At 49.0% G+C, this 26,948-nt stretch overlaps 1 protein-coding gene and 1 non-coding gene across 11 annotated transcripts in view; both read left to right on the top strand.

Moving 5' to 3' along the window:
• Window positions 1–26,948, top strand: part of UBR5 (ubiquitin protein ligase E3 component n-recognin 5) — a 159,266-nt gene that overhangs the window by 78,465 nt on the left and 53,853 nt on the right. For 4 of the 10 annotated variants that reach the window (XM_056522529.1, XM_056522527.1, XM_056522524.1 and 1 more), the window contains 12 exons: window positions 197–413; window positions 530–656; window positions 5,304–5,452; window positions 5,892–5,987; window positions 6,117–6,240; window positions 8,460–8,557; window positions 14,858–15,006; window positions 15,668–15,759; window positions 15,844–15,990; window positions 22,362–22,480; window positions 23,635–23,761; window positions 24,061–24,190. In XM_056522529.1, coding sequence (XP_056378504.1) covers window positions 197–413; window positions 530–656; window positions 5,304–5,452; window positions 5,892–5,987; window positions 6,117–6,240; window positions 8,460–8,557; window positions 14,858–15,006; window positions 15,668–15,759; window positions 15,844–15,990; window positions 22,362–22,480; window positions 23,635–23,761; window positions 24,061–24,190 — 1,575 coding nt within the window. The remainder of the gene's footprint in view (window positions 1–196; window positions 414–529; window positions 657–5,303; window positions 5,453–5,891; window positions 5,988–6,116; window positions 6,241–8,459; window positions 8,558–14,857; window positions 15,007–15,667; window positions 15,760–15,843; window positions 15,991–22,361; window positions 22,481–23,634; window positions 23,762–24,060; window positions 24,191–26,948) is intronic. The other 6 variants (XM_056522525.1, XM_056522521.1, XM_056522528.1 and 3 more) reach the window with 4 other exon arrangements.
• LOC130275246 (U2 spliceosomal RNA) lies at window positions 9,436–9,626 on the top strand. Its single transcript, XR_008844715.1, has one exon. It is a non-coding gene; the product is annotated as a U2 spliceosomal RNA (small nuclear RNA).

Here is a 26,948-nt window from a genome sequence, read left to right as displayed (position 1 = left end):
ATCTTAATATGCTATTGTCTTGGACCTAGATGGGACATACTTGTGCTTTTTTTTTTTTGTTTTTTTTTGTATTTCACGCTCTGAACAGGCAATATTGAATTTGCACAATGAAAGATTTATAACCTATTGCCCAGATCTAAACCAACGTTGTGTTTCTATAAAAGCCCACATTGCCTTAAAAACTCTTTCCTTTTAGAAACAAACTTTGATGCAGCACATCCTGCGCTGTGACTACGAGGCCTGCCGACAGTATCTGATGAACCTGGAACAGGGTGTCGTCCTGGATCAAAATACCCAGATGCTGCAGACATTTCTCAGCCACCGATGTGACGGGAATCGAAATATCCTCCATGCTTGTGTCTCTGTTTGCTTTCCTACCAGCAACAAAGAGACTAAAGAGGAGGAGGGTAAGGGTAATGCCATAACTTATTTTTTTACCTTTTTAATAACTCTCCTCTTTCCTTCCCCTATATATTTTGGTGTGAGTGTTAAATGTTAGGAATACAAATGATTATTCTCATTGTTTCAGAAGCAGAGCGCTCTGAGAGGAATACATTTGCTGAGAGACTTTCTGCTGTGGAAGCCATCGCCAATGCCATCTCTGTGGTGTCCAGTAATGGGCCTGGAAATCGGGCTGGATCTTCCAGCAGCCGAAGGTAAGCGTTTTGTTTGATTTCCTTATTGGGGCTTAGGAGTCACCATATGAAGTAATAACTGATTTTGGCTAATACGTTAGACATCTATGGGTACACTTGTTTAGTGTTTAAAGGGGTTGTCTCATGATGGCTATTAAATTAGAGCACTTAATACTACATATACAATGTTTTTGAAAAGTTACTCCAGTTTACCTATTTGCTCCTGTCGATCCCTGATGAGGCTCTTTTGTACTTGAGGTGATTGGGCCAGCATTCAATTGAATTAAATACAGGACCTGTGGATAGGGGATAAGACTTCAAAGCGATTGTGCTCTTGATAAACCAGACAGGTCATTAGAAGCCATAGGTCCTCTTCGAAATATAGTAATTCTCTCAGCAAATGCATTGCTGATGTTACGAAGGTTCATTAACCCCTTAAGGACCAAGCCCATTTTAACCTTAAAGACCAAGCCAATTTTATTTTTGAGTTTTCGTTTTTTCTTCCCTCGCCTTCTAAAATCCATAACTCTTTAATATTTCCATCTACAGACCCATATAAGGGCTTGTTTTTTGCGTGACCAATTGTACTTTGTAATGAAACCTCTCATTTTACCATAAAATGTATGGCAAATTCAAAGAAATATTTTTTTAGGGAGGAAATTTAAATGAAAACTAGGGATGTCCCGATACCGATACTAGTATCGGTTTCGGGGCCGATACCTGGCATTTTCATGGTATTGGGGACTCATTTTATGTCCCCCGATACCAAGGCCGATACCTACTGCACTGCCGTCCGCATCCCCGTTCTGCCGTCCGCATCCCCGTTCTGCCGTCCGCATCCCCGTTCTGCCGTCCGCAGAGGGGCAGGGATGCAGGCTGCTGCTGTTTACAAGGGGGCACTGTGTACAAGGGGGGGCTGCTGCTGTTTACAAGGGGGCGCTTTCTACAGGGGGGGGGGTTGCTTACAAGGGGGGGCTGCTGCTGCCGCTGTCTACAAGGGGGCACAGTCTACGGGGGGGCTGCTGTTTACAAGGGAGCACGGTCTACAAGGGGGGGGGCTGCTGCTGTTTACGAGGGCGCACGGTCTACAAGGGGGGGGGGCCTGCTGTTTACAAGGGCGCACGGTCTACAAGGGGGGGGGGCCTGCTGTTTACAAGGGCGCACGGTCTACAAGGGAGCACTGTCTACAAGGGCGGGGGGCTGCTGCTGTTTACAAGGGGGGGGGGGCTGCTGCTGTTTACAAGGGGGCACTGTCTACAAGGGGGGGAGGCTGCTGTTTACAATTGAGCACTGTTTACAGGGGGTGCTGCTGCTGTTTACAATTGAGCACTGTCTACAAAGGGGGGGCTGCTGCTGTCTACAAAGGGGCACTGTCTACAAGGGGGGGGGCTGCTGTTTACAAGGGCGCACGGTCTACAAGGGGGGGGGGGCCTGCTGTTTACAAGGGCGCACGGTCTACAAGGGAGCACTGTCTACAAGGGCGGGGGGCTGCTGCTGTTTACAAGGGGGGGGGGCTGCTGCTGTTTACAAGGGGGCACTGTCTACAAGGGGGGGAGGCTGCTGTTTACAATTGAGCACTGTTTACAGGGGGTGCTGCTGCTGTTTACAATTGAGCACTGTCTACAAAGGGGGGGCTGCTGCTGTCTACAAAGGGGCACTGTCTACAAGGGGGGCCTGCTGTTTACAAGGGGGGGCCTGCTGCTGTTTACAAGGGCGCACGGTCTACAAGGGGGGGCTGCTGCTGCTGTTTACAAGGGGGCACGGTCTACAAGGGGGGCCTGCTTTTTACAAGGGGGCACTATCTACAAGGGGGGGCTGCTGTTTACAAGGGGGGGCTGCTGTTTACAAGGGGGGGGATGCTGCTGTTTACAAGGGGGGGCTGCTGCTGTTTACACGGGGGGGTGCTGTTTACAATTGAGCACTGTTTACAAGGGGGGGGCTGCTGCTGTTTACAAGGGGGGGCTGCTGCTGTTTACAAGGGGGGGGGCTGCTGCTGTTTACAAGGGGGGGCTGCTGCTGTTTACAATTGAGCACTGTCTACAAAGGGGGGGCTGCTGTCTGCAAGGGGGCTGCTGCTGTTTACAAGAGGGCTGCTGCTGTTTACAAGGGGGCACTGTCTACAAGGGGGGGAGGGGCTGCTGTTTACAAGGGGGCACTGTCTACAAGGGGGGGGCTGCTGTTTACAATTGAGCACTGTTTACAGGGGGTGCTGCTGCTGTTTACAATTGAGCACTGTCTACAAAGGGGGGGGCTGCTGCTGTCTGCAAAGGAGCACTGTCTACAAGGGGGGGGCTGCTGTTTACAAGGGAGCACTGTCTACAAGGGGGGCCTGCTGTTTACAAGGGGGGGGGCTGCTGCTGTTTACAAGGGCGCACGGTCTACAAGGGGGGGGCTGCTGCTGTTTACAAGGGGGCACGGTCTACAAGGGGGGCCTGCTTTTTACAAGGGGGCACTATCTACAAGGGGGGGGCTGCTGTTTACAAGGGGGGGCTGCTGCTGTTTACAAGGGGGGGGGCTGCTGCTGTTTACAAGGGGGGGCGGCTGCTGTTTACAAGGGGGGGTGCTGTTTACAATTGAGCACTGTTTACAATTGAGCACTGTTTACAAGGGGGGAGGCTGCTGCTGTTTACAAGGGGGGGGCTGCTGCTGTTTACAAGGGGGGGCTGCTGCTGTTTACAAGGGGGGGGCTGCTGCTGTTTACAAGGGGGGGGGGCTGCTGCTGTTTACAAGGGGGGGGCTGCTGCTGTTTACAAGGGGGGGGGCTGCTGCTGTTTACAAGGGGGGGGGCTGCTGCTGTTTACAAGGGGGGGCTGCTGCTGTTTACAATTGAGCACTGTCTACAAAGGGGGGGCTGCTGTCTGCAAGGGGGCTGCTGCTGTTTACAAGAGGGCTGCTGCTGTTTACAAGGGGGCACTGTCTACAAGGGGGGAGGGGCTGCTGTTTACAAGGGGGCACTGTCTACAAGGGGGTTCTGCTTTTTACAAGGGGGCACTGTCTACATGGGGGGAGGGGTGCGGTCTACAGGGGGGCTGCAACTATCTATACTACCTACAAGGGTCTACTACCTACTATTAAAGGCAATCTTACAGTAGGTGACCCGGTTTCTACTGCTGCCCACCATGTGAACATCAGCGCAATCGCTCCGGAGACATTGGTCTCGACGCCAATGCAGATTCCCTTTTCTGTCCAATGGAGAAGAGAGAAATCTTGGCTCATATTACAGCAGCCGCCTCCATTGTACACAACAAGGACCCACATATCATACGGTAAACAGCGCCAGAAACCGTGTCACCCTGCTGTCAGATTCCCTTTAATATAAAAGTACTTGTACTTGGTATCGGCGAGTACTAGAATTAAAGTATCGGTACTCCTACTCGGTCTTAAAAAGATGGTATCGGGACATCCCCAATGAAAACCACAATTTTGCACATTTTGGAGGGTTTCGTTTTCACACTGTACAATTTACGGTAAAAATTTAATGTGTTCTTTATTCTGTGGGTCAATACAATTAAAGTGATACCCATGGCTAGATACTTTTTATATTTTTGTACCGCTTAAAAAAAAAAATCTGAAACTTTTTGTACAAAATCAGTAATCAAAAATCGCCCTATTTTGACCACCTATAACATTTTAATTTTTCCGTAAAGAGGGCGGTATGAGGGCTCATTTTTTGCGCTGTCATCTGTACTTTTTATAGATTCCACATTTGCATATATAAAACTTTTGTAATTTTTTTTTTGTACATTTTTGGGGAATAAAATGTGACAAAAAGGAGCATTTTTGGATTTTTAAAATTTTTTACATTTAGGCCGTTCACCGTACGGGATAATTAACATTATATTTTGATAGTTCGGACATTTACACATGCGGCGACACCAAATATGTTTGTAAAAAAAAAAAAAATGTTACCCTTTTTGGGGGTAAAATGGAAAAAACTGCCAATTTTCATTTTTATTGGGGGAAGGGATTTTTCCCTTTTTTTTTTTTTTTTTTTTTTTTTACTTAAAATGTTTACATTTTTTTTTTAACTTTTTATGCCATAGGGGACTATCTATAGCAATCATTTGATTGCTAATACTGTTCAGTGCTATGCATAGGACACAGCACTGATCAGTATTATCGGCTATCTCCTTCTCTGCTCGATCTCAGACCAGAGCAGGAGATGCCGGGAGACGGCCGGAGGCAGGTGTGGGAACCTCCGTTTGCCATTACAGATAATCAGATCACTGTGGGCGATCCGATCATCTATTTTATCATGCGCATTGCCGCAGAAGCTGTTATCTGTACTGATCACGGCATCTGAGGGGTTATTGGCAGACATCTGCGCAATCACAGATGTCTGCCATTACCGCCGGGTCCCCGGCTGCTGATAGCAGCCCGAACCTGCTGTGTACGAAGTCCCGCCAAACAGGACGTACATTTACGTCCGTGGTCGTTAAAGGATTAAAGTGATCACTATAGTACACTATTACAGTGTAGTAACTTACCATATCACTACTTTTTTTCATGACCTATTGTAGAAACCTGACATTACTTTGTGGTTATAAGCAACAGTAAATATTGAAATATTAAAACAATCAAATGCAGCATAAGCAAGATATTAATATATACACTGATCATACCTTTTTGCTGTATGTTTTCTTATGTAATGGATGTGTATATATTCAGCTTAAGACTAAGGGAGATGATGAGGAGATCGCTTCGAGCAGCAGGATTGGGACGACATGAAGCTGGGGCTTCAGGTGATCATCAGGATCCTGTTTCTCCACCCATAGCACCTCCTAGCTGGGTGCCAGATCCACCGGCAATGGATCCAGGTCAGTAAAGCTAAATGGGTCATGGTTACCACCTGCATTTTGTGTGTTCTATATGGTGGCACAGGTGATGCTCGAGATTGGTTTCCTAACCAGTGTGCCTCCAACTGTTGCCAAACTACCACCCCCAGCATGCCCAAACAGCCTCCGGCTGTCCGTAGTTGTAGATTTGCAACATGCCGAGGCACACTTGTTGAGAATACCATCCCTAGATTATTTAATAAGCAGCATTGAAAGTCTTGTAGAAAGCATCACTGTATAGTTAAAGTGAAGCAAATGGTACTTTATCTATTACTTTAAATAGGAGCATGACTGTATGCAGTGGTAGATTATTCGTAGGTTCAGATGCAGTCTCCAAAAATGGAGATTATTTCCAGGACTGTAATTTACTGGAATGATTGTTGCCTGTTGGTAAACATCATGCTGTTTTTCTTTCTGAAAGATGGTGACATAGATTTTATCCTGGCCCCTGCAGTAGGATCCCTTACTACAACATCCACTGGCACTGGTCAAGGGCCTAGTACATCAACCATTCCAGGTGAAACTGCTTTTACTTTTATCTCCTCCTGTGAAACAGTCTTAAGATATTGCAGTTTAGCTTGGGTTTCTTGATTCCCCCCGTCTTTCCTCCTCTGGGTTGTATTGACCGCCTAATTCTCTTTTGTAGGTCCCTCTTCAGAAGCTTCAGTGGTGGAGTCGAAAGATCGAAAAGCGAATGCTCATTTTATCCTGAAGTTACTGTGCGATAGCGTGGTTTTGCAGCCATACCTCCGAGACCTCCTTTCTGCCAAGTATGTTTCCTTTTTAAATATGAAGACTGACATTTGTTTTATAGTTTTCCTTTTAGTTTGAAAGAACAATTTATACTTTTATTCTGTTCTGGACCAGACATCCTAGTTGGGCTAGGTTCATATTTATAAAGTAGCCTACATTTGTACATCAGCAGAACGGTGTGCCAGTATATACCACACTGGGTCCCAGTAGACTGAATGTCGTCTAGTAGTTAGTATGTTCAGTCCATTTCTCAGTGTATAGTTTTTTTTTTTTTTTTTTTTGTGCTGGAATTAAAAGCTTGGTTGCCTTTACTTTTAGCTCTGCAATGATACTGTATAGACTTGAAAATGGACTTCCCTACTAGATGTTCGGTCCTGTAAAATCAAGGGATTTCTTTCTTTAGGTTTGCAGTTTCTTGGGCACTGTCAGATCCCAAAACTTTTTTTGTTACGAATGAAAATTAAAGGAAATCTGTCATCAGTATCACCCGCACTAACCTGTCATACAAGCTTGTAGTGCAGGTGATACCGATTAAAATGTCCTGAATGGTCCAGCCTGTGAATTTGGTCCTTGGGGCATGGGCGGAGCTAGGGCAGGAGCTCCGGGCACCCCACCTGATCTTATGCCGGGTGGGCTATGCATGGCCTCCCTCCCTGCTCTCGTGGCAGATTTTCGCTACGGCGCATGCGCCACTCCCAGAGTACACCTGGTAGCGGCAGCGGCAGTATCAGCCTCATGAGGCTGAAACTGACTCCGCTACTGGGTGTACTCTGGTAGCAGCGCATGCGCCGTGCCGCGAGAGCAGGGAGGGAGGCCGTGCATATTGAAAAGCTGGGCGGTGCGCCCGCCCAGCAGGAGATCATGTGGGGTGCCCGGAGCTCCGGTCCTAGCCCTGCCCATTCCCCAAGGACCTCATTTACATAAAAGGAAAAACAGCGATAGTGGCTCAATGGCAGTGCCATTCAGGACATTGTAAGTATTATTTTGATCAGTATCACCCGCACTACAAGCCTGTATGCCAGGTTAGTTCGGGTGATACTGATGACAGATTTGTTTTAAAGTGATATGGTTGTTGAAATATTACATTTTTTTTTTTTTTAAAGAAAACTACCCCTGAAAACTCTCACCACTAGGGGTCCACATACCTACTGGGACACTAACTAGTCCTGTATCAGCTTGACCATGAGCAGACACACCAATCGCCTTCCACCATAACAAGGGAGGGACACGCCCCCTCCTACCACACACCAATCGCCTCCCACCATAACAAGGGAAGGACACGCCCCCTCCTACCACACACCAATCACCTCCCACCATAACAATGAGGGACACGCCCCCTTTCCCAGAGAGGATTTCTAACACTGAGAGCTAATAAAAAGAGGGATTTTTATAACTAATATAGATGAGAGGCCTAAAAATTAGATGTACATAGTCAGGGTAAGATACTAAGTAACATTTTTTTTCTGTGTTATGACATGTACGCTTTGATGGCACACTTGGTAGGAACATTACAGGGGTTGCACACGTGCTCAGTTTCAAATATAGATATTACAAATGTTGCTGGGGGGTTATGCATATTAGTGTGTAAAAAGGTTTGCCCAGTTTGTGGTAAAAAGCCAGAAGCTATGAAGAGACTAATTCATGTAAACAGTTCTGTCATGACTGCAAGCATAGAGTGACAGACATGAAAAGGGATATTCCAGCAAAGCAAAATATTTAGTGGGAGAGCCTTTTAAATAAAGCATAATCTGTTCTTCATGATTGATTTTTCCTACTCGTATAACATTGAGGGGCACAGAAGACCATAGGTATAGACTGGAGCCCCCCCTGAGGCAACACTAAGCAAAGAAACATCAGCTCCTACTGCAAAGGCTGTACCAAGCAAACCTTCCTACCCTCCTGGTGAGGTTTATCCTTTCCCCACCTTCACTAGCCTTTCCTTAGGGATGGTTGTTCACGTGGCTCCACATCTCTTGCCCGTTTCCTACACTATTTTCCAGCTTCCCTGGGTTTGTTTCTGGCAGAACATCACACATCCCATGGAGACTCTGCTCTCCATTCTTGCCTGGGACTTTTCCCCTTCTCCTTGCTTATCTAGCCTCTATGGCTACATGGGTGTCCTTGCATATCCTGCAGACCTTTCTCCACAATTGTGTTAAATTACACATTTTTTAACATGAAGTAAACTATAATGTATATTTATTTTTTATATATTTTTTTTTTGCGTCTCCTTTAGGGATGCTAGGGGCATGACTCCTTTCATGTCTGCTGTTAGTGGAAGAGCTTATCCAGCTGCTATAACTATTCTAGAGACAGCACAGAAAATCGCCAAAGGTAAGTGTAGGGGTGACTGGGTGCATTGAGGTGTGGTGCACTTAAAGGCCATCTGTGTCCGGAAACAACTTTTCTTGGTCGCTCTTCATTGGGGGACGCAGTTACTTATGGGGTATATGCTCTTGCCACTAGGAGGCAATGACACTAAGGAAAAAAGTCTGCTCCTTCCTGGCAGGATATACCTGCCCACTGGAAGTGAGGTAATCAGTTTTAGCTTAGTGTCAGTAAGAGGCAGATGTGGGGCTGGAGTTCTGCAGACCTGGTGTTTTTCTTGTTTTATAGTTAGGGATGTCTAGTTAGTTTTTTCATTCCTTTTATTTTCCATTTTCAGGTGGGGGTTCAGGAGCATGGCGCTACCCCCTTACATGAAGGGGCACAGGGCATAGAGTATGTGCTGTTAATCCCTTCTCGCCTACGGCCAGCACCAGGGGTAGTACCTTGGGTCCGAGTACCTTTGGGCGCGAGCTCCACCCACTTCCCCCTCTGGCAGCGTGCTTTTACAGGACTCCCTCCTCTCCTGCCGGCCTATTGTGTTCCAACGCACGCACCAGGGGTCACGGACCTCCCTATCAGCGGTGCGCATGCTCTGGCTGGGTCATACCACGGACACTACGGCTCCCCCCCCCCCCCCCCAGCACGAGATACAAGTACAAAGCTTCCCACGGGTGCTCTGCGCCCTCCAGTGGCTGAATACTGTATTGTTGTGAGCATTTTTTTTTCTCTCAAGAGTGTGTTGGGCTCCCCTCTAGTGGTCTAATGTAGTTTTTACAGCTACATAGTTTTTTCTATGGCCCTTCCTGTTGCTCCTGTCTGTTTTGCAGTTTGGAGTTTGTTCCCCCAGGTTCTCTACCTTTCTAGTATGCCTTTAGGGCATACTTGGCGATTTTCGGTCCGTTGACTAAGATAAAGTGTAGTATCTTTTCCTATCAGTTTACGATCCGATACTTCCTCTGTTCGAGAACATATATTGATTGGATTTTTTCGGAACGGGGGTCTATTTTGGAGCTCGTTTCAGTCTCCCTAGGCGTCTGACTGATAGGGCAGTGTCTGCTGGTTCAGTGCATACCACACCTTTGGTCAGAGTATTGTGGCACAAGCCCTGTAAATTCTGTTCTTTTCAGCTTAATATCTGCTGGGCTCTTTTTCTGGGACTGTATATGGGATCCGCTTTATTGTTTTCATCACCCTGTACAGTTGATATGGGCGTTTAAATTGAGTCGGTTGAGATATGCCACTGGCATACCTACTCTAGGCAGAGTTCTCACTCAGCGTATGTGGCAGGTCGTTGCCAAGGGTTTCATGATCCCTTGAAAGATGGCGGTAGAGGAGAACAGTCACTGACTAACCCCAGTGAGGTCATGTCTGCTGGTTTTCTTAACGTGTGCATACTATATTCCCTCCTCTTCAGGCTGCCGCATCCACGGCTAGTGCCCCGGATCCCCTTGTCCAGTGCAAGGTCTCCGTGGAAGTGTCCCTGTGTGGACGTGGACTGGACCTGCTGTCATTATGCCAGACAGTAGTCTCTCCTGTCGCTCTTCTCACAAGTGCAGCATCTGCGGCTGGATAACGGTACCCCACTTCTAGTGCGAGGTGTCCACTGGAGTGACCAGTTGTCTACTATGGACCCATACCAGTAAGACGGACAGTGGGTCTGCATGGTTTTCTCCATCACCTCTTATCCAAGGGTTCATGTATCTGTGGCTGGAGTTCCGGTACCTCACTGCTAGTGCACGGTGTCCGGTGGGGTGACCTGGCTTGGCTATGGACCCTATGCAGGGTGACGGGGATACAATTTACTGCTCCTAAGCAGACTCAGGTCTCCCAGAGTGGCAGGGATTCTATCCATGGCTTCTAGGTCTCCCCGCCCTTCCACATGCGTCATAGGTGCACAGTTATTGCCTATGTGGCTGTGTCCCCTTATCACCAGCACCTGGAGGTGTACTCGTTCAGCCAGACCGTTGTCTGCACGGTTTCTGCCGCCATCGTTCTCCTATCTCTGGGCTGCATGGCTGGCGCTTCCCGTACCTTATTGTTGATGTGATGAATCTGTACAAGGGTCCCTGCAGGTACGAGGGACTGATGTCAGCCAGCCAGTCTTTCGTCTGCATAGTCTCCTACACCACTGGGTCACCCATCAGATCGGTTGCACTCCTGTACTCCACTTCCTGTGGGAGGGTTTGTAGGAGTGTTCAGGAATCCTATACCAGTCAGCCTGACGGTTGTCTGCATGGCTTGCTGCTACGTCGGGTCCACACCATGGTGGAAGTTCTGCGAACCCACTACCAAGGTGTAGTTTCGAGTGAGTCATCCCATGATGCTCTATGGGCCCTATACATTGCACCACATGCTGGTTCGTGGAGTTCTCTACTTTACCAGGTCCCTCTCCACATGCCTGCCGCTCTCACGGCTGAAAGCTGGTATCGCACCTTTAGGGTGTGGTTCTAAATGCCGAACCCAGTGTGGCTGCGGTCTCTAAGCCAGATAGCCAGGCTTTGTGTGCATGGCTTTCTCATACACCAGCTCACCTCCCCAATTCCTGATGCTCCAGTGACTGGGAGTGTCCCTGTGGGTTCATTGGGCCTCTTTCTGTTCAGTGGGGTTTGCCTCGGGCATTCCTGTGACCTTGTTTCCTCAGGTCTGCGGCAATTGAGCACTTTTGCTCTGGTGTCGGGCCTAATGGGTATCTTCCTGGTTTCCTGTGCTCCAGCTGGCTTCCTGGTTTCCTGTGCTCCGGCTGGCTTCCTGGTTTCCTGTGCTCCGGCTGGCTTCCTGGTTTCCTGTGCTCCGGCTGGCTTCCTGGTTTCCTGTGCTCCGGCTGGCTTCCTGGTTTCCTGTGCTCCGGCTGGCTTCCTGGTTTCCTGTGCTCCGGCTGGCTTCCTGGTTTCCTGTGCTCCGGCTGGCTTCCTGGTTTCCTGTCCTCCGGCTGGCTTCCTGGTTTCCTGTCCTCCGGCTGGCTTCCTGGTTTCCTGTCCTCCGGCTGGCTTCCTGGTTTCCTGTCCTCCGTCTGGCTTCCTGGTTTCCTGTCCTCCGGCTGGCTTCCTGGTTTCCTGTCCTCCGGCTGGCTTCCTGGTTTCCTGTCCTCCGGCTGGCTTCCTGGTTTCCTGTCCTCCGGCTGGCTTCCTGGTTTCCTGTCCTCCGGCTGGCTTCCTGGTTTCCTGTCCTCCGGCTGGCTTCCTGTGCTCCGGCTGGCTTCCTGTGCTCCGGCTGGTTTCCTGTGCTCCGGCTGGTTTCCTGTGCTCCGGCTGGTTTCCTGTGCTCCGGCTGGTTTCCTGTGCTCCGGCTGGTTTCCTGTGCTCCGGCTGGTTTCCTGTGCTCCGGCTGGTTTCCTGTGCTCCGGCTGGTTTCCTGTGCTCCGGCTGGTTTCCTGTGCTCCGGCTGGTTTCCTGTGCTCCGGCTGGTTTCCTGTGCTCCGGCTGGTTTCCTGTGCTCCGGCTGGTTTCCTGTGCTCCGGCTGGCTTCCTGTGCTCCGGCTGGCTTCCTGTGCTCCGGCGGGCTTCCTGTGCTCCGGCGGGCTTCCTGTGCTCCGGCGGGCTTCCTGTGCTCCGGCGGGCTTCCTGTGCTCCGGCGGGCTTCCTGTGCTCCGGCGGGCTTCCTGTGCTCCGGCGGGCTTCCTGTGCTCCGGCGGGCTTCCTGTGCTCCGGCGGGCTTCCTGTGCTCCGGCGGGCTTCCTGTGCTCCGGCGGGCTTCCTGTGCTCCGGCGGGCTTCCTGTGCTCCGGCGGGCTTCCTGTGCTCCGGCGGGCTTCCTGTGCTCCGGCGGGCTTCCTGTGCTCCGGCGGGCTTCCTGTGCTCCGGCGGGCTTCCTGTGCTCCGGCGGGCTTCCTGTGCTCCGGCGGGCTTCCTGTGCTCCGGCGGGCTTCCTGTGCTCCGGGGGGCTTCCTGTGCTCCGGCGGGCTTCCTGTGCTCCGGCGGGCTTCCTGTGCTCCGGCGGGCTTCCTGTGCTCCGGCTGGTTTCCTGGTCCAGGGTTTCACCCCGTTGTTGCTCTCAATGCTGTTGGTCGTGTGTGGGCTTCTTCCTTGCATTCGTAGTCACTTTTTTGTATCTTTACCCAGCCCGTGTCCAGGATTCCAATCCCTCTGGGGACACAAATGAACTCCTCCATACCTCGATATGTTGTTGAAGGGTTCCTGGGGGCTGCATTCACACAGTACTTTGTCTGTTGCCACAGGATGAAATTTTCCTGATCTTACAGTGCCTGGTGTACTTTAATACCCCACTTCCAAAGGGGTTACGGGGATCAGGGAGCTTGGCACGGTCAGTGCCCGGGTTTCATCTAGATAACCTCTGGTTTTCCTCTCCACTAGGGGGACTATTTTGCTTAGCACTTTCTACTGCCCAGATGGAGCCATCTCTCTTCCCACTCTATAGGTGGGGTATCTGGCTGGGTCCTTCTTCTTTAGCTGTGAGCATTCAGAAGAGCTTTTCGCAGTCTATGCTTGTGTGCTTACTGCCCACTTTTGCAGCCTGGCTCTCTCCAGTTTTCTTGGTTATTTAGTGCTACTCATGCAGCCATGGCACTCTCCTCTGTTGGAGGAGCTTATACATTCATGCCTGCCTCAGCAACAGCCGGTCTAGCCACAGTCTATTGGGTCCTGCCATTGCTCTCCTCCTCCCTTGGGGTGGTATTTCTGTACTGCACTTCTTCTTGTCTCGACATGGATGTTTGTCACCCGGTGCACGTTGAGTCCTCATACACTACAGGTGTAAGTCTTCCAGGAGACTCTGGATACTCCAATTCTCATGTCGGCCGCTCCGTTGTTCCGGGATGCTCCTTTTCAGGGCTATTTTTTACTTCTGTCTCCCCCTTTGGGGTCCATGTACTCACGAGATGAGGTAGTTTCGGTCATCTGGATTACTTCAGTCGAGCTAATTTCGCCTCCCGGGTGCTCGCAGCGGGGCCCTGAGACAGGGTTTTCGGGTCTGCAGCTGTATCGATCTTATGCACCAGGCCTCTTGAGTCGGTTTCTGTTTTTTTTTCCGGTGGTTTTCTGGTCTCCACCTTCTGTGGTCTCCTTCTGCTCAGGCGTATGCTGCAATTCCTGGCGTTTTTTCCGCTAGGTTCTCTTGATTCGGTTGACTCTGGATGGGGTTTTCTTGTTATGCCCTTTTCCAATAATTTTTTTCCCAGCCAGGCTAGCCCTCTGTCTGGTTCTGAGTTCCTTGGGGTTGCTTTCCTAACTCCTTCCGGGTTGGTTTCGGTCCATCTGGCTTCCTAGTCGACTTTCTCTTGTCTCTCTCTTCAGACCGGAGGTTAAAAGTCTCTTTACAGGACGGGCTTATCCTTTGGCATCCTAATCCGTCTCTATGGACGGTGGGCTCTTCAGGGAGCTCCGTTTCTGGGCTTCTGTTGTCTCTGGCCCAGGGTCTCCTCCGCTAGCCTTATGGATGGCTGGGTTTGGTCTCCGGGCTGCTTCTCTTTCTCTGGTGGTGGTTGTTCCCACCCTAGGGGACCAATTTGGTTTGTCCCATTAGTATCTGAGTCACCCAATGAAGAGCGACCAGAAAAGGAGATTTTTTGTACTCAACATAAAATCCTTCTCGTAGCCTTCATTGGGGGACACTGCACCCAACCATTTCTTCATTTTTGTCCGGATGCTCTTTTCAGGTTGTTTTTATTTTTATTTGTTTTTTAAATCCGGGGTTTTCTTTTCTAGGGTCCTTCGTATATATGTCCTTGTTGGCTTCTCCTACTGCTTTGTGACAAAACTGATTACCTCACTTCCAGTGGGCGGGTATATCCTGCCAGGGAGAAGCCAACTTTTTAATTTTTTTTCCTTTAGTGTCAGCACCTCCTGGTGGCAAGAGCATATACCTCATTAGTAACTGTGTTCCCCCAGTGAAGGCTACGATAGGGGATAAGTGTTTGATCGCGGGGGGTCCGACCGCTGGGACCCCCCATGGTCTCCTGCAAGGGGGCCACGGCTCTGCCGTGACTCTCCTGTTCAGGAGGCGTGCCGGTCGCAGCATGACGTTGCGGCCGGCACGCCTCCTCCATGTAGTTCTATGGGAGAGGAGGGGAGGCAGTGTCCGTGCCTCCCCGCCTCTCCCATAGAACTGTGCAGGGAGGGGGCGTACCGTCGACCTCTCTAGGTCGACGCTACGCGCATCAGCGCTCTCAATGAACGCTAATATGGGGGCCCCGTTTAGGAGATTGTGGGGGGTCCCAGCGGTCAGACCCCCTGCGATCAAACACTTAACCTCTATCCTGTGGATAGGGGATAAGTGTTATACGCTGCAGATGTCCTTTAACGTTGAAGTACTTTTAGGTGATATGTACTCACGTAATTAATTCCTTTTTTAGCTGAAGCAAATGCAAATGAAAAAGAGGAGGATGTTTTCAAAGCAATGATTTGCCCACCTGGAACCAATGCAGATGATTCTCCCCTGTATGTTCTTTGCTGTAATGACACTTGTAGCTTTACATGGACTGGAGCTGAGCACATCAACCAGGTACAAACACAACTTTATTCTTTAAATAGGTTTTACTCTTCAGACAAACCAATGCCTAGGCCAGTGTTTCCCAACTAGGGGCCGCCAGCTGTGGCAAAACTACAATTCCCAGCATGCCAAGACAGCCTTTGGCTGTCCGGGCATGCTGGGAGTTGTAGTTTTGTCACAGCTGGAGGCACACTGGTTGGAAAACACTGGCCTAGGCACAGATTAGGTCATAAGTATGTGGTCGAAGGGGTTCCCACTGATCATGTGAATGGATCCCTTGTCCCTCTGTGTGAATGGATTGACAAGGAATTGAATATCAGTGCAAGTGCTTGCACAGAGTTCGCTGTGGACTACCACTATCCTGAATGGTTGGGGGTCCCAGTGGTCAGACTCGGGTACTTGTCACCATTCTGTGGATATGGGATAACTTTTTTATTTTTGGGATAGCGGGGGAGATTTATCAAAATCAGTGTAACAGAAAAGTGGCACACTTGCCCATAGCAGATCAAATAGCTTTTTATTTTAAAAAAGGCCTCTGAAAAATAAAAGACAATCTGATTTGTTGCTTTGGGTAACTGCACCACTCTTCCTCTACACAGGTTTTGATAAACCTCCCCAACGTATTATTGTCCTACTAATTAATGTATCTCGTGTTTTTGACTTCTGTTCTCAGGACATTTTTGAATGCCGAACATGTGGCCTATTGGAATCTCTTTGCTGTTGTACAGAGTGTGCTAGGGTTTGTCACAAAGGACATGACTGCAAGTAAGTTTCCTTTCCTCCTTGTTTCCCTTTACAGTAATGGATAGCTATTTAGGTGTGTTAAAAATGTCTCCTCTTTATTTTTAGGTTAAAACGAACGTCACCAACGGCCTATTGTGATTGTTGGGAGAAGTGCAAATGTAAAACATTAATCGCAGGCCAAAAGTCTGCTCGCCTTGACCTGCTGTACAGACTACTGACCATCACTAATCTAGTCACTATGCCAAACAGCAGGTAATTGCTCATTTTTTTTTTTACCTAAATATGTTTTACATATTTATATTTACAATATACTTCTGTTTGTTAGACCTCTAATATTGAATGTTTCCCATATAAACATAGTAAATATGGTGGTTAAAATATATTTCTCGGTCGCTCTTCTTTGGGGGACACGATACTGATGGGTATCTGCTCTTGCCACTAGGAGGCGCTGACACTAGGAAAAAGTCGGCTCCTCCCTGGCAGGATATACCCGCCCACTGGAAGTGAGGTAATCAGTTTTCTCTATAGACTCCATTGGGGGACACAGATTCTGGGGTATATGCTGCTGTCTCTAGGAGGCTTGACACTATGGTAACCAAAAGGTTGGCTCTTCCCAGCAGGATATAGATGCTTCCAGGCCACTGAGCAATTCAGTTTTTGCTTAGTGTCTTAAGGAGGTGGACATGGTCTGGTTTTCTCCAGACCAGGTCTCATATTTTTCATTTTCTTAGGTTTATGGAATGTGTTAGTTCTTTATTCCTTTTTTATTTCTGTTTTCAGGTGGGGACTCAGGAACGCAATGTTCACTTTTTCCCCATTGCGAGAGGTTGCAGGAATCTTGGATGTACTGTTTCCTCATTGCGAGAGGTGGCAGGCATCTTGGATGTACTGTTAACCCCCTCTCGCCAACGGTCAGCGCTTGGGGTTGTACCTCATGGGTCCGGGTCCCCCTACCTCCCTGTTCGCCTCGCTATGAGCTTGGCTTTCCGCAGGTGAAAATGCTGACTGAAGACTTCTTTAGGCAAGTTCTTCAGCATGAGGTGAGTATCTTTTTCTCCCTAGGTCTTGCAACAGCTGGAGACCCCCTGTTTTTTGGCCCTATCCTGCAGATGCTGGGGCTGGCCTTGAGATATTGTTCCCTGCAGGGGGATTGTTTTTTATTATTGGGGGAGCAGTGGCTGCACAGTAAGGGGGCACTTTATTGAAATATGTGTTTCTTAGTACAAGCGCAGCAGGCTTCTCCCTGCGGGCGGATTGCGCCTTTTTTTACTTTCACTACTTCCACGGCTGCCGACGGCACTTCGCCCGCTCCGTCCCCGGGCGCACAGAAGTCACTACAGGTGGCGTGTGCGCTCGGGGTTCGGAGCGGGCGCCATTACAGAGTGAGTCCCGCTGTATTCTTCGGCGGCCCGGCGGACGTTAGCTCCGCCCACCTGGCAGCACAAGCGCCTCAGCAGCATGAAAAGGCCACCAATCAGCGCTGTGCGCGCGTTGGGGCCGTGCAGGGGCCAATCACAGAGCTCCTTGTCCTGACCCGGCCTCTTCCTCCTATTGGCCGGCGTCTTTTCTCTCTCCCCTCAGTACGGTGCAGAGTTCTCCTCTCAGCAGCTGCCTTGGGACACAGACACTGGGTGAGACTGTTAATTTTTTTGGGATATGTCTGTGCAGCTTTTTCTCGGGTGGGATGTAGTCTCTTGCTTTTTCAAGATGTTTGGACCACGCACATTCAGGACTCCTGGGTCAGGGACGTGGTGTCCAACGGATTCCGGATAGAAATTGCCTCCCTTCCGAGGGATCGTTTTTTCCCAGTCCCATGCTCCCCGATCTCCCTTGCTTGCGAGGGGATTTCGGCAGGCTCTTCAGTCCCTTCTCGTCCAGGGTGTCATTGTCCCAGTTCCTTCAAGTTAACGCTTTCGGGGTTTTTATTCCAATCTCAAACGTCTCAACCACCATCTTCTTATTCGCCATTTCCGAATGAAATCTCTCCGTTCGGTGGTGGCATTTATGGATCAAGGGGAGTTTCTTTCCTCAGTGGACATCAAGGATGCCTACCTTCACGTTCCAATTTTTCCCTGACACCAGCGATACCTCCGCTTTTGCGGTTCCGGAAGGTCATAATCAATTTGTGGCTCTCCCCTTCGGTCTGGCCACAGCGCCACGAGTCAAGATTCTGGCGCCTGTGGTAGCTCTGTTACGGTCAAGAGGGGTCTCAGTGATACCCTACTTGGATGACCTTCTCATCAAAGCCCCCACCAGAGCCCAGGCTCTGGAGAATGTGAGCCTCACTCTTCAGACCTTATGTCGCTTCGGGTGGATGGTCAACCGAGACAAGTCGGTTCTCTCCCCCCACCCAGTCTCTGGTCTTCTTGGGGCTTCAGTTCGAGACTGCCTTGGCTCGGATTCGCCTTCTGCCGGACAAACGTCTGGCCCTCTTGTTGGGAGTCCGCTCCCTCCGGATACCATCCCCGGTCATCATCCGATCTTGCATGGAAGTCCTGGGTCGGATGGTGGCAGCCATGGAGGCCGTACCCTTTGCCCAGTTTCATTACCGTCCTCTTCAGCTGGCGATTCTTGCACGATGGGACAGGACAGGTCAGGGAGTGCTCAATTGGGAAGCGGATTTCCTCAGTCTGTCCTCAGCCGACCCCCGGAGAGTGGTCTCTTCTTCCGGAGGTGTTGGCGCAGATCTGCGACCACCGGGGGACCCCAGACGTGGATCTCTTCGCGTCTCGACACAACCGGAAAGTTCCGAAGTTTGTGTCAAAGACAAGGGACCCCCTGGCTCTAGCCACGGATGCCTTAGTAATTCTGTGGTTCTGCCCTACCTGTTCCCTCCTCTCCTTCCCAGGGTTCTGAGGAAGCTTAAGGCGGAAGGAGTCCCCGCCATTCTGGTGGCTCCAGACTGGCCTCGAAGGGCATGGTACACCGACGTGGTCTGGCTTCTGGACGACGTTCCTTTCCGCCTTCCTCTTCGTCCAGATCTACTGTCACGGGGTCCTCTTTGCTACCCCAATTTACAGTCGCAGCATTTGACGGCGTGGTGGTTGAGACCGCGGTTCTAAGGGCCCGTGGCTTCTCTTCCCAGGTAATTCGCACCATGCTCAGGGCTCGCAAGCCCTCCTTTGCGAAAATTTACCACCGTACCTGGCGGTTCTACTTTTGTTGGTGCGAAGCTCAATCTTTTTCTCCAGTTACCTTTTCCGTGCCTCGTCTCCTCTCTTTTTTACAGTCGGGGTTGGAACAAGGGCTTGCTCTCAGTTCCCTTAAGGGTCCGGTTTCGTCCCTTTCCATTCTCTTTCAGCGTCCTCTGACTTCCAACTCTCATGTCCGGACCTTCCTTCAGGGAGTAGCACACGCTGTCCCTCCTTATCGGTCCCCTTCTCCCCCTTGGGACATGAACTTTGTTCTAGGCGCTCTCCAGGGCGCACCTTTTGAGCCTCTTAGAGAGGATCCCCTTCGCCTCCTATCCTGGAAGGGGGCTTTTATTATAGCTATTACCTCCGTTAGGAGAGTATCTGAACTGGCAGCTCTCTTTTGCCGTTCTCCTTTCCTGATCATCAGGACAAGGTTGTTTTCCGACCAGATCCGTCTTTCTTGCCAGATTCGTTTCGGCTTTTAATCTCAACGGGGACATCTTCCTTCTATCCTTTTTTGTCCTGCTCCTTCTCATCCCAGGGAGCGCCTTCTCCACAAATTGGATGTGGTACGAGCTGTTCGGACTTATCTTTCCGTCCTCTTGCTTTCGTCAGTGTGATTCTTTTTTCGTCCTTACGGAAGGCCATCGGAAGGGACAGCCTGCTTCTAAGGCCACCATTTCTCGGTGGATCCGATGTGCTATTTCGGAAGCTTACCGCTGCAAGGGGAGGACCCCACCCTTCAGGGTTTTGGCTCATTCCACCCACTCTGTGGGAGCATCCTGGGCTCTCTGAAACAAGGCCTCGGCCTCGCAGATCTGTAAAGCGGCCACCTGGTCGTCTTTGCACACTTTTTCGAGATTCTACCAGGTTCATACTTTCGCATCAGCTGCATGCAGTAATTTTTCCGCCATGATGTCCCAACACTATATAACGCCTGTAATGAATTACGGGCATATGCGGGTGCAAACGGGCAGTTACAAAACCCCATAGGCTGCTGTGCAATTTAGTCACGGCCGTCAGGGGTTTTGTAACGGCCGAGTTTCGCAGCTGTAGTGACGGAACTTCTGTCGGAAGTTCCTAAACAGAGAAATTCATAGTGTGAAAGGAGCCTAAACTGAATTGCTCAGTGACCTGGAGGCGGGTATATCCTGCTGGGAGGAGCCGACCTTTTGGTTACCATAGTGTCAAGCCTCCTAGAGACAGCAGCATATACCCAGAGTCTGTGTACCCCAATGGATCCTTCGAGAGAGAGATTTTACGGTAAGTCTAAAAAATCTCCTTTTAGCTAGTATCCCCTGTCCTGTGTAAGGGGTAACTTGGGATGGTCCCTTTTAAATTGACAAATAAGGGGAGCGCAGGAGATTGAGGATGGATTTATTATTTAAATCTATGGACACTGAATGCCAAGAGCACCCTCTGGGCGTTCTATTGATTAGTATTATGTTAAGTTGTCATTTAGGCCGTGTTCACATGTGGCATTCAATAATCGTTTCTTTGACAGTACAGCTTGCGTTTTTGCAACAATTTTACAGAAAATTATCAAAATTGCAGTTGATATGCCGTGTTTTACTGCGATTTGTAAAACTTAAGCAGAGCCGCAACCTGTGAACAGTTTTAAAGGGTTACTTCACTGCCCCAGTGCACAGAACATTTTTTTCCATCACACCACGCCCCCTCAATGCAAGTCTATCGGATGGGGCGTGGCAGCTGTCATGAGGGGCGTGGCCGTGACGTCATGACCCCCGCACTCAGCGTTCGCAACAAAATGTTCAGAATGCTGGGGCAGTGAAGTGCCCCTTTTAACCCCTTAAGGACTCGGGGTTTTTCAGTTTTTGCACTTTCGTTTTTTCCTCATAACCCTTTAAATTTTCCACCTAAAAATCCATATTATGGCTTATTTTTTGCATCACCAATTCTACTTTGCAGTGACAGTCATTTTACCCAAAAATTCACGGCGAAACGGAAAAAAATCATTGTGCGACAAAATCGAAGAAAAAACGCAATTTTGTAACTTGGGGGCTTCCGTTTCTACCCAGTGCATATTTCGGTAAAAATGACACCTTATCTTTATTCTGTAGGTCCATACGGTTAAAATGATCCCCTACTTATATAGGTTTGATTTTGTCGTACTTCTGGAAAAAATCATAACTACATGCAGGAAAATGTATACGTTTAAAAATGTCATCTTCTGACCCCTATAACTTTTTTATTTTTCCACGTACAGGGCGGTATGAGGGAAAAAAATTTGCGCCGTGATCTGACGTTTTTATCGGTACGATTTTTGTTTTGATCGGACTTTTTGATCACTTCTTATAAATTTTTTAATGGTATAAAAAGTGACCAAAAATACGCTTTTTTGGAATTTTTTTGCGCGTTCGCCATTGACCGTGCGGTTTAATTAATGATATATTTTTATAGTTCGGACATTTACGCACGCGGCGATACCACATATGTATGTTTTTATTTACACGGTTTTATTTTTTTTATGGGAAAAGGGGGGTGATTCAAACTTTTATTAGGGAAGGAGTTAAATGACCTTTAACACTTTTTTTAAACTTTTTTTTTTTTTGCAGTGTTATAGGTCCCATAGGGACCTATAACACTGCACACACTGATCTCCTATGCTGATCACTGGCGTGTATTAACACGCCTGTGATCAGTGTTATCAGCGCTTGACTGCTCCTGCCTGGATCTCAGGCACGGAGCAGTCATTCGTCAATCGGACACAGATTGTAAGGGCCCTCCCAGTGTCCTGTAAGCTGTTCGGGACGCCGCGATTTCACCGCGGCGGTCCCGAACAGCCCGACTGAGCAGCCGGGATACTTTCACTTTCACTTCAGACACGGCGGTCAGCTTTGATCGCCGCGTCTGAAGGGTTAATACAGGGCATCACCGCGATCGGTGATGTCCTGTATTAGCCGCGGGTCCCGGCCGATGATAGCCGCCGGGACCGACCCGATATGACACCGGGGACACCGCGTGACCCCGCGGCATGTCGCGGGAGCCGGCGGAGGACTTAAATATACGTCCTGCGTCGTTAAGGGGTTAAAGAGCTACTCTGCCTAGAACAGTCTCCTGACAATAAACTGATCAGTGTCCCCCTGCTGGTACCCTTAGTGATCAACTGTGTGTAATCTGGGAAAAGCTAGCAGTAAGTGTTCATTTTTACTGCAGCACCAAATCAGAAGTAGAGCGTTATAAAACACCGTTTTAGATTAGTTTTCTGAATAAGATGCTCCTTGTAACCGCTCTTCATTCTGGCCCAGAGATTGGGGGTTACTGACTGAGGACCCTCCCACCCCTATAACTCAGAATCCCTTAGGAGGGTAATAAAAATAGGTTTTCTAACCTGGACATCCTATATTGATATGATAGATTAAAACATGCTCTTGAAATCAGCTATTTATTATCATTTGCCTTGATCTCTGATGAAATGAGTTGTTATAAAACATAATGTTCAGCTGTTGATGTCCCTTCTTGTTCCAGAGGTGAGCACCTACTTCTCTTCTTGGTCCAGACGGTTGCCAGACAAACAGTTGAGCATTGCCAGTACAGACCGCCCCGTATCCGTGAGGACAGAAATCGCAAAGCAGCCAATCCTGAAGGTGTGTTTGATAGGAATATATGAACTATAAACCTTCAAGCATAAAATGAAATGAATGAGAGTGATCCTTCTGGTTAATATTAAATGTTACGCCGCATACTGAGTCCACACAAGGGACACCAGGGACTGGGAGTTATCGTCTCCTCTGAAGCCTCCACATTAGGGAGGTGACACAAGGCTTCCTCATTATCAAATTCTCCATGTATCTTGGGCCGCCTGACGCTCTAAGCATCCTGTATTAGGTGCTTTTTGGAAGTGTTTCTAATCTATTCACAATCCACCTGGATTCGTTCTGACGCATTGCATCATCTGGTCAGGGGTATCTTTGGCCTAATATTATGTATCATTGCATTTGGTGTGCTACACCAGTTATCAGTTTTTAGTCCATTATCCATCACACATGGGTCCTAGCATTTTCAGTAACCCAGGGTGTGGCAAACAGTGATTCCTGGGGTGATATATCTGTGATACGACGTTGGGCTATTTCATGTATACCTAATTACATTTGGAGTACTTGCTTTGGACAAGGGACGTATTCCTCATCTACTCATAATACAATTAAGGATCCACATTTCTACCATTGTGGCCTGATTGGAATGATTTATCTATTTTCATATATCTATTCATCATATACTCAGTATCAATGTGCGGCTATTATGCTTTTGTATCACGTGTGCTTCACTTGTTTCTTTATCACTTTTCATATATAGTGTTTTATTGATTACTATCTATTGTGATATGTTGACTGCTCCCCTGAGCCCTGATGAACCCCTAACTATAAGTAAGGGTGAAACGCGTAGGTCATTAGGAGTAAGAATATATACATATTAAGTCATTGCATTGTTTATTCTTAATGTATATGTGACTTTTACTATCCCTATTCCCTGTCCACACTTATTGTAGTGAGGGCAAGGGGTTAGACTAGGTAGGGTTGGTCAGGTCAGGTTTTTCACCTGTACCCCAAACCCCCTCCCTTGGTTTTGTGTTCATTATTTAGTGCTATATCTGATTTGACACCTTTCTGAGCACTGTATTGTGAGGCATTGTTTTTCTTATTATCTTTAATAATAAAAATTATACATTTTAGATTAATGTGTTTTTCTGTGGCCTCATTGGTAGATTTCAGTTGAGTTATTAATATTAAATGTTTGACAGATTCTGACATGCCAGACCATGATTTGGAGCCCCCAAGATTTGCACAACTTGCACTGGAACGTGTCTTGCAAGACTGGAATGCACTTAAATCCATGATCATGTTTGGCTCTCAAGAAAACAAGGACCCGTGAGTTTTTTTTTTTCTTTTCTCATTTATTTTTTATTTTTTTTAATAGACAGCATTAAAGTGATGATTACAACTAAATATCCCGTTCTTATCCTGAAGCCACTACTAATGGTGGATTATTTCTGCAGGTAGCAGTGGTATTCACTCAAGTGAAATCCCTAATATTGGATCTCATTAATAGAACACCAATCCTTCCCACCCATGGAGTCAATGTGCTCTAGTAGGGCACATATAAATTAGATTCAGAAGAGCCGTTTTACTGCAAAGATGTTTTTCATAATATAAAATCTTTTTTCAAGTCTTAGTGCAAGCAGCCGAATTGGTCACCTTCTCCCAGAGGAGCAAGTTTATCTAAATCAACAGAGTGGTACCATCCGCCTGGACTGTTTTACTCACTGCCTTATTGTGAAATGCACAGCAGACATCTTGGTAAGTGCCATAACTTGCAACAATTTTCTTTTCTCTGTTGCTCTTCATTAGGGGACACCTTACTGATGGGTATATGCTCTTGCCACTAGGAGGCGCTGACCCTAGGGAAAAAGTCAGCTCCTCCCTGGCAGGATATACCCGCCCACTGGAAGTGAGGTAACCAGTTTTATCTAGTGTCAGTAGGAGGCAAGACACAGGTCTGGGAGCTCCCCAGACCTGGTCTGTTTTATTATTTTCTAGTTGAGTACATATATTTAGGTTCTTTCCTTTTTATTTTTCTAGATATGGCGACAGGAGCATGGCGCTGCCTTAACTCCCACATGCGACAAAGGGGCACGGTGCATAGAGTATGGACTGTTAATCTCTTTTCGCCAACGGCCAGAGCCTGGACGTGTACCTTGGGTCCGGGTACCCCACTTGCCACTTGCTCGCCTTGCTATGGGTCTCTTACCTCTGCTACTCTTTGGACTCGGTCCACAATGGGACAATTTCGGGGGCTAAGGTCCCGATATCTGTGAGTCAGGATATATCTATTACATTCTTCTCCCGCCTGTAGACTCAGTCTAGAGCTCGAAAGTTTCGGCGGCCACTTCTGTTCAGGTTAGCTGCTGGCTTTAGCAGCGGCTCCCTGCACTTTCTGTGGCCGCAGACTTTCCCCCCTCCTCTCTACCCCGGTTGTTCTGTACTCCTCCAGCGCTTTTCGCCAGCAGGAGCCATAATGGCGGTATGTAGCTCCGCCCCCATTCTTCCCAGACTCAGCACGGGACTTGCTCCCTGCTCTGTTACAGCTGCCTTGTTTCAGCGCCCACAGACTCACCTGCAGTGGGCGGGTCAGTAATGGGGAAGCCAGCGGTCATGTGTGCTGGGGACTCGGAGCGTAACTTCATCTTCCGCAGCGCAGGAATTGGGGGTTGTTGGTCTCTTCCCTCCCCGGCCCGCCGTCATTATGGCATGGGGGAGTCAGCATAGCTCCGCCCTCCTTCTCTACTCCTGCAGCGTGGCAATGAGGGGTCAGTGGTTCCTCCAGCCGATCCTGTCATCGGCACGGTTTGTCCCCCTCCTTACAGCCGTGTGTTCAAAAAAATATGTAAAATCAGGTTTTACACACTTGGTGTTATGCTAACCAATGAGCTCCCTCTGGTAGCAACTTCATGGCCTGCGTCCCTGCAGTCTCTCCATATCAGCCCTTCAGACAGGACTTATGCGACCTGCTCTGGTGGGTCATTGGAGAGGATGCATATTCCCTTAAATAACCCTGGGGATACACGTCTGTTTACCCTGTTGACTGTTGCCAGGTCATGTTTGCCTCACACTGTTGATTCCAGTCCCTCCCTAGGGGTGCCTCAATTTGTGCCATTGCAATTCTAGCAGAAACTGAGGGGCCCCTACGAGGTGTCCCCCTCCTCCATGCCTCGGCCTACTTCCCTGCCCTGTGCCATAGTCCACCACGCGGCCTTTCATTCCCGGTAGGGCATTAGGAAACATATCTGCAGGGGTTTCCTCCACTGCCGGTCACCCGTCTTATGTAGCCGCGCCTACAGCTCCTTTCCCCCCGTACCCCATAACTAGGTGGTTTGCAGAGGAATGACCCTGCATGGGCAATGGTCCATATATCGGTAAGCAAGGCTGTCATCTGCATGGTTTTCTTCTCCACTCCTGTCTGCTGCAGCTGGAGTTCCAGATTCCCACCTCTAGGGTTAGGGTTCCACAGAAGTGACCCTGCAGGGACATGGATTGGACTTGATACATTGAGTGGCAACAATGGTCAGCATGGTTTCCTCTACCACCTGTCATTCATCTCAGTGCTGCCGTATCCACGGCTGGACTTCCTGTACTCCACTGCTAGTGCGAGTTGTCCGAAGGAATGACCCAGTGTATACATTATTTTACTGTTCTATGCCAGTAAGCCATACAGTGGTCTGCGTGGCTCCTCCTCCCCCGCCTGTCACCATCACTCAGTGATGTATCTGTGGCTGGAGTTCCTGTACCCCACTACTAGTGTGAGATGTCCGAAGAAGTGACCCGGCTTGTCGTATGGACCCTGTACAGGGCAACAGGCATACAATCCACAGCTCCTCCGCCTCCCCCCGATCTCCTGGATGGCGGGGATACTATCCATGGCTCCTAGGCCTCCCGGCCCTCCTGCATGTAACAAAGGGGCACAGTGCTCCCCCTATCGGTGCTGTTGTCCCTTTATAGTCACCGGCCAGTGCCTGGAGTTGTTCTCGTTGAGCTAGACTGTGGTGTGCACTGCTTTCGCTGCTGTCGGTCTCCTATCACAGGTCTGCCACGTGCAGGGCTGGAGTGTTTTCCTACCTCCCTGCTGGTGGGGGACAGGGTCTTTGCAGGTACTAGGGACTGATGCCTGTCAGCCAGACATTCGTCTGCATAGTCTCCTACACCACCAGGTCGCCCATCAGATCAGCCGTACTCCAGTACCCCACTTTCTGTGGGGGGATTCGAAGGAGTGACCCTGCACATTCAAGGAACCTATGCCAGTCAGCCAGATGGTGGTCTGTATGGTTTCCTACTGCATCGGGTCGCCTACCATACATCATGTACCTTGGCAGAAGTTCAGAAATCCACTGACAAGGTGAGGTTCTGAATGTGGAGCCCAGGTCGTTCCATGGGCCCAATACCATGCACCTCATTATGGTTTACAGGGTTCCCTACTCTACCAGGTCTCTCTCCACATGCCTGCCGCTCTCAGGTCTGATGGCTGGTAACACAATTTCAGTGTGTGGTTCTGAATGCAGTA

The sequence above is a fragment of the Hyla sarda genome, chromosome 5, assembly GCF_029499605.1.
Source record: "Hyla sarda isolate aHylSar1 chromosome 5, aHylSar1.hap1, whole genome shotgun sequence".
NCBI lineage: Eukaryota > Metazoa > Chordata > Amphibia > Anura > Hylidae > Hyla > Hyla sarda.
The sequence above is the reverse complement of the archived record's forward strand: the minus strand, read 5'-3'. Positions and strand labels throughout refer to the sequence as shown.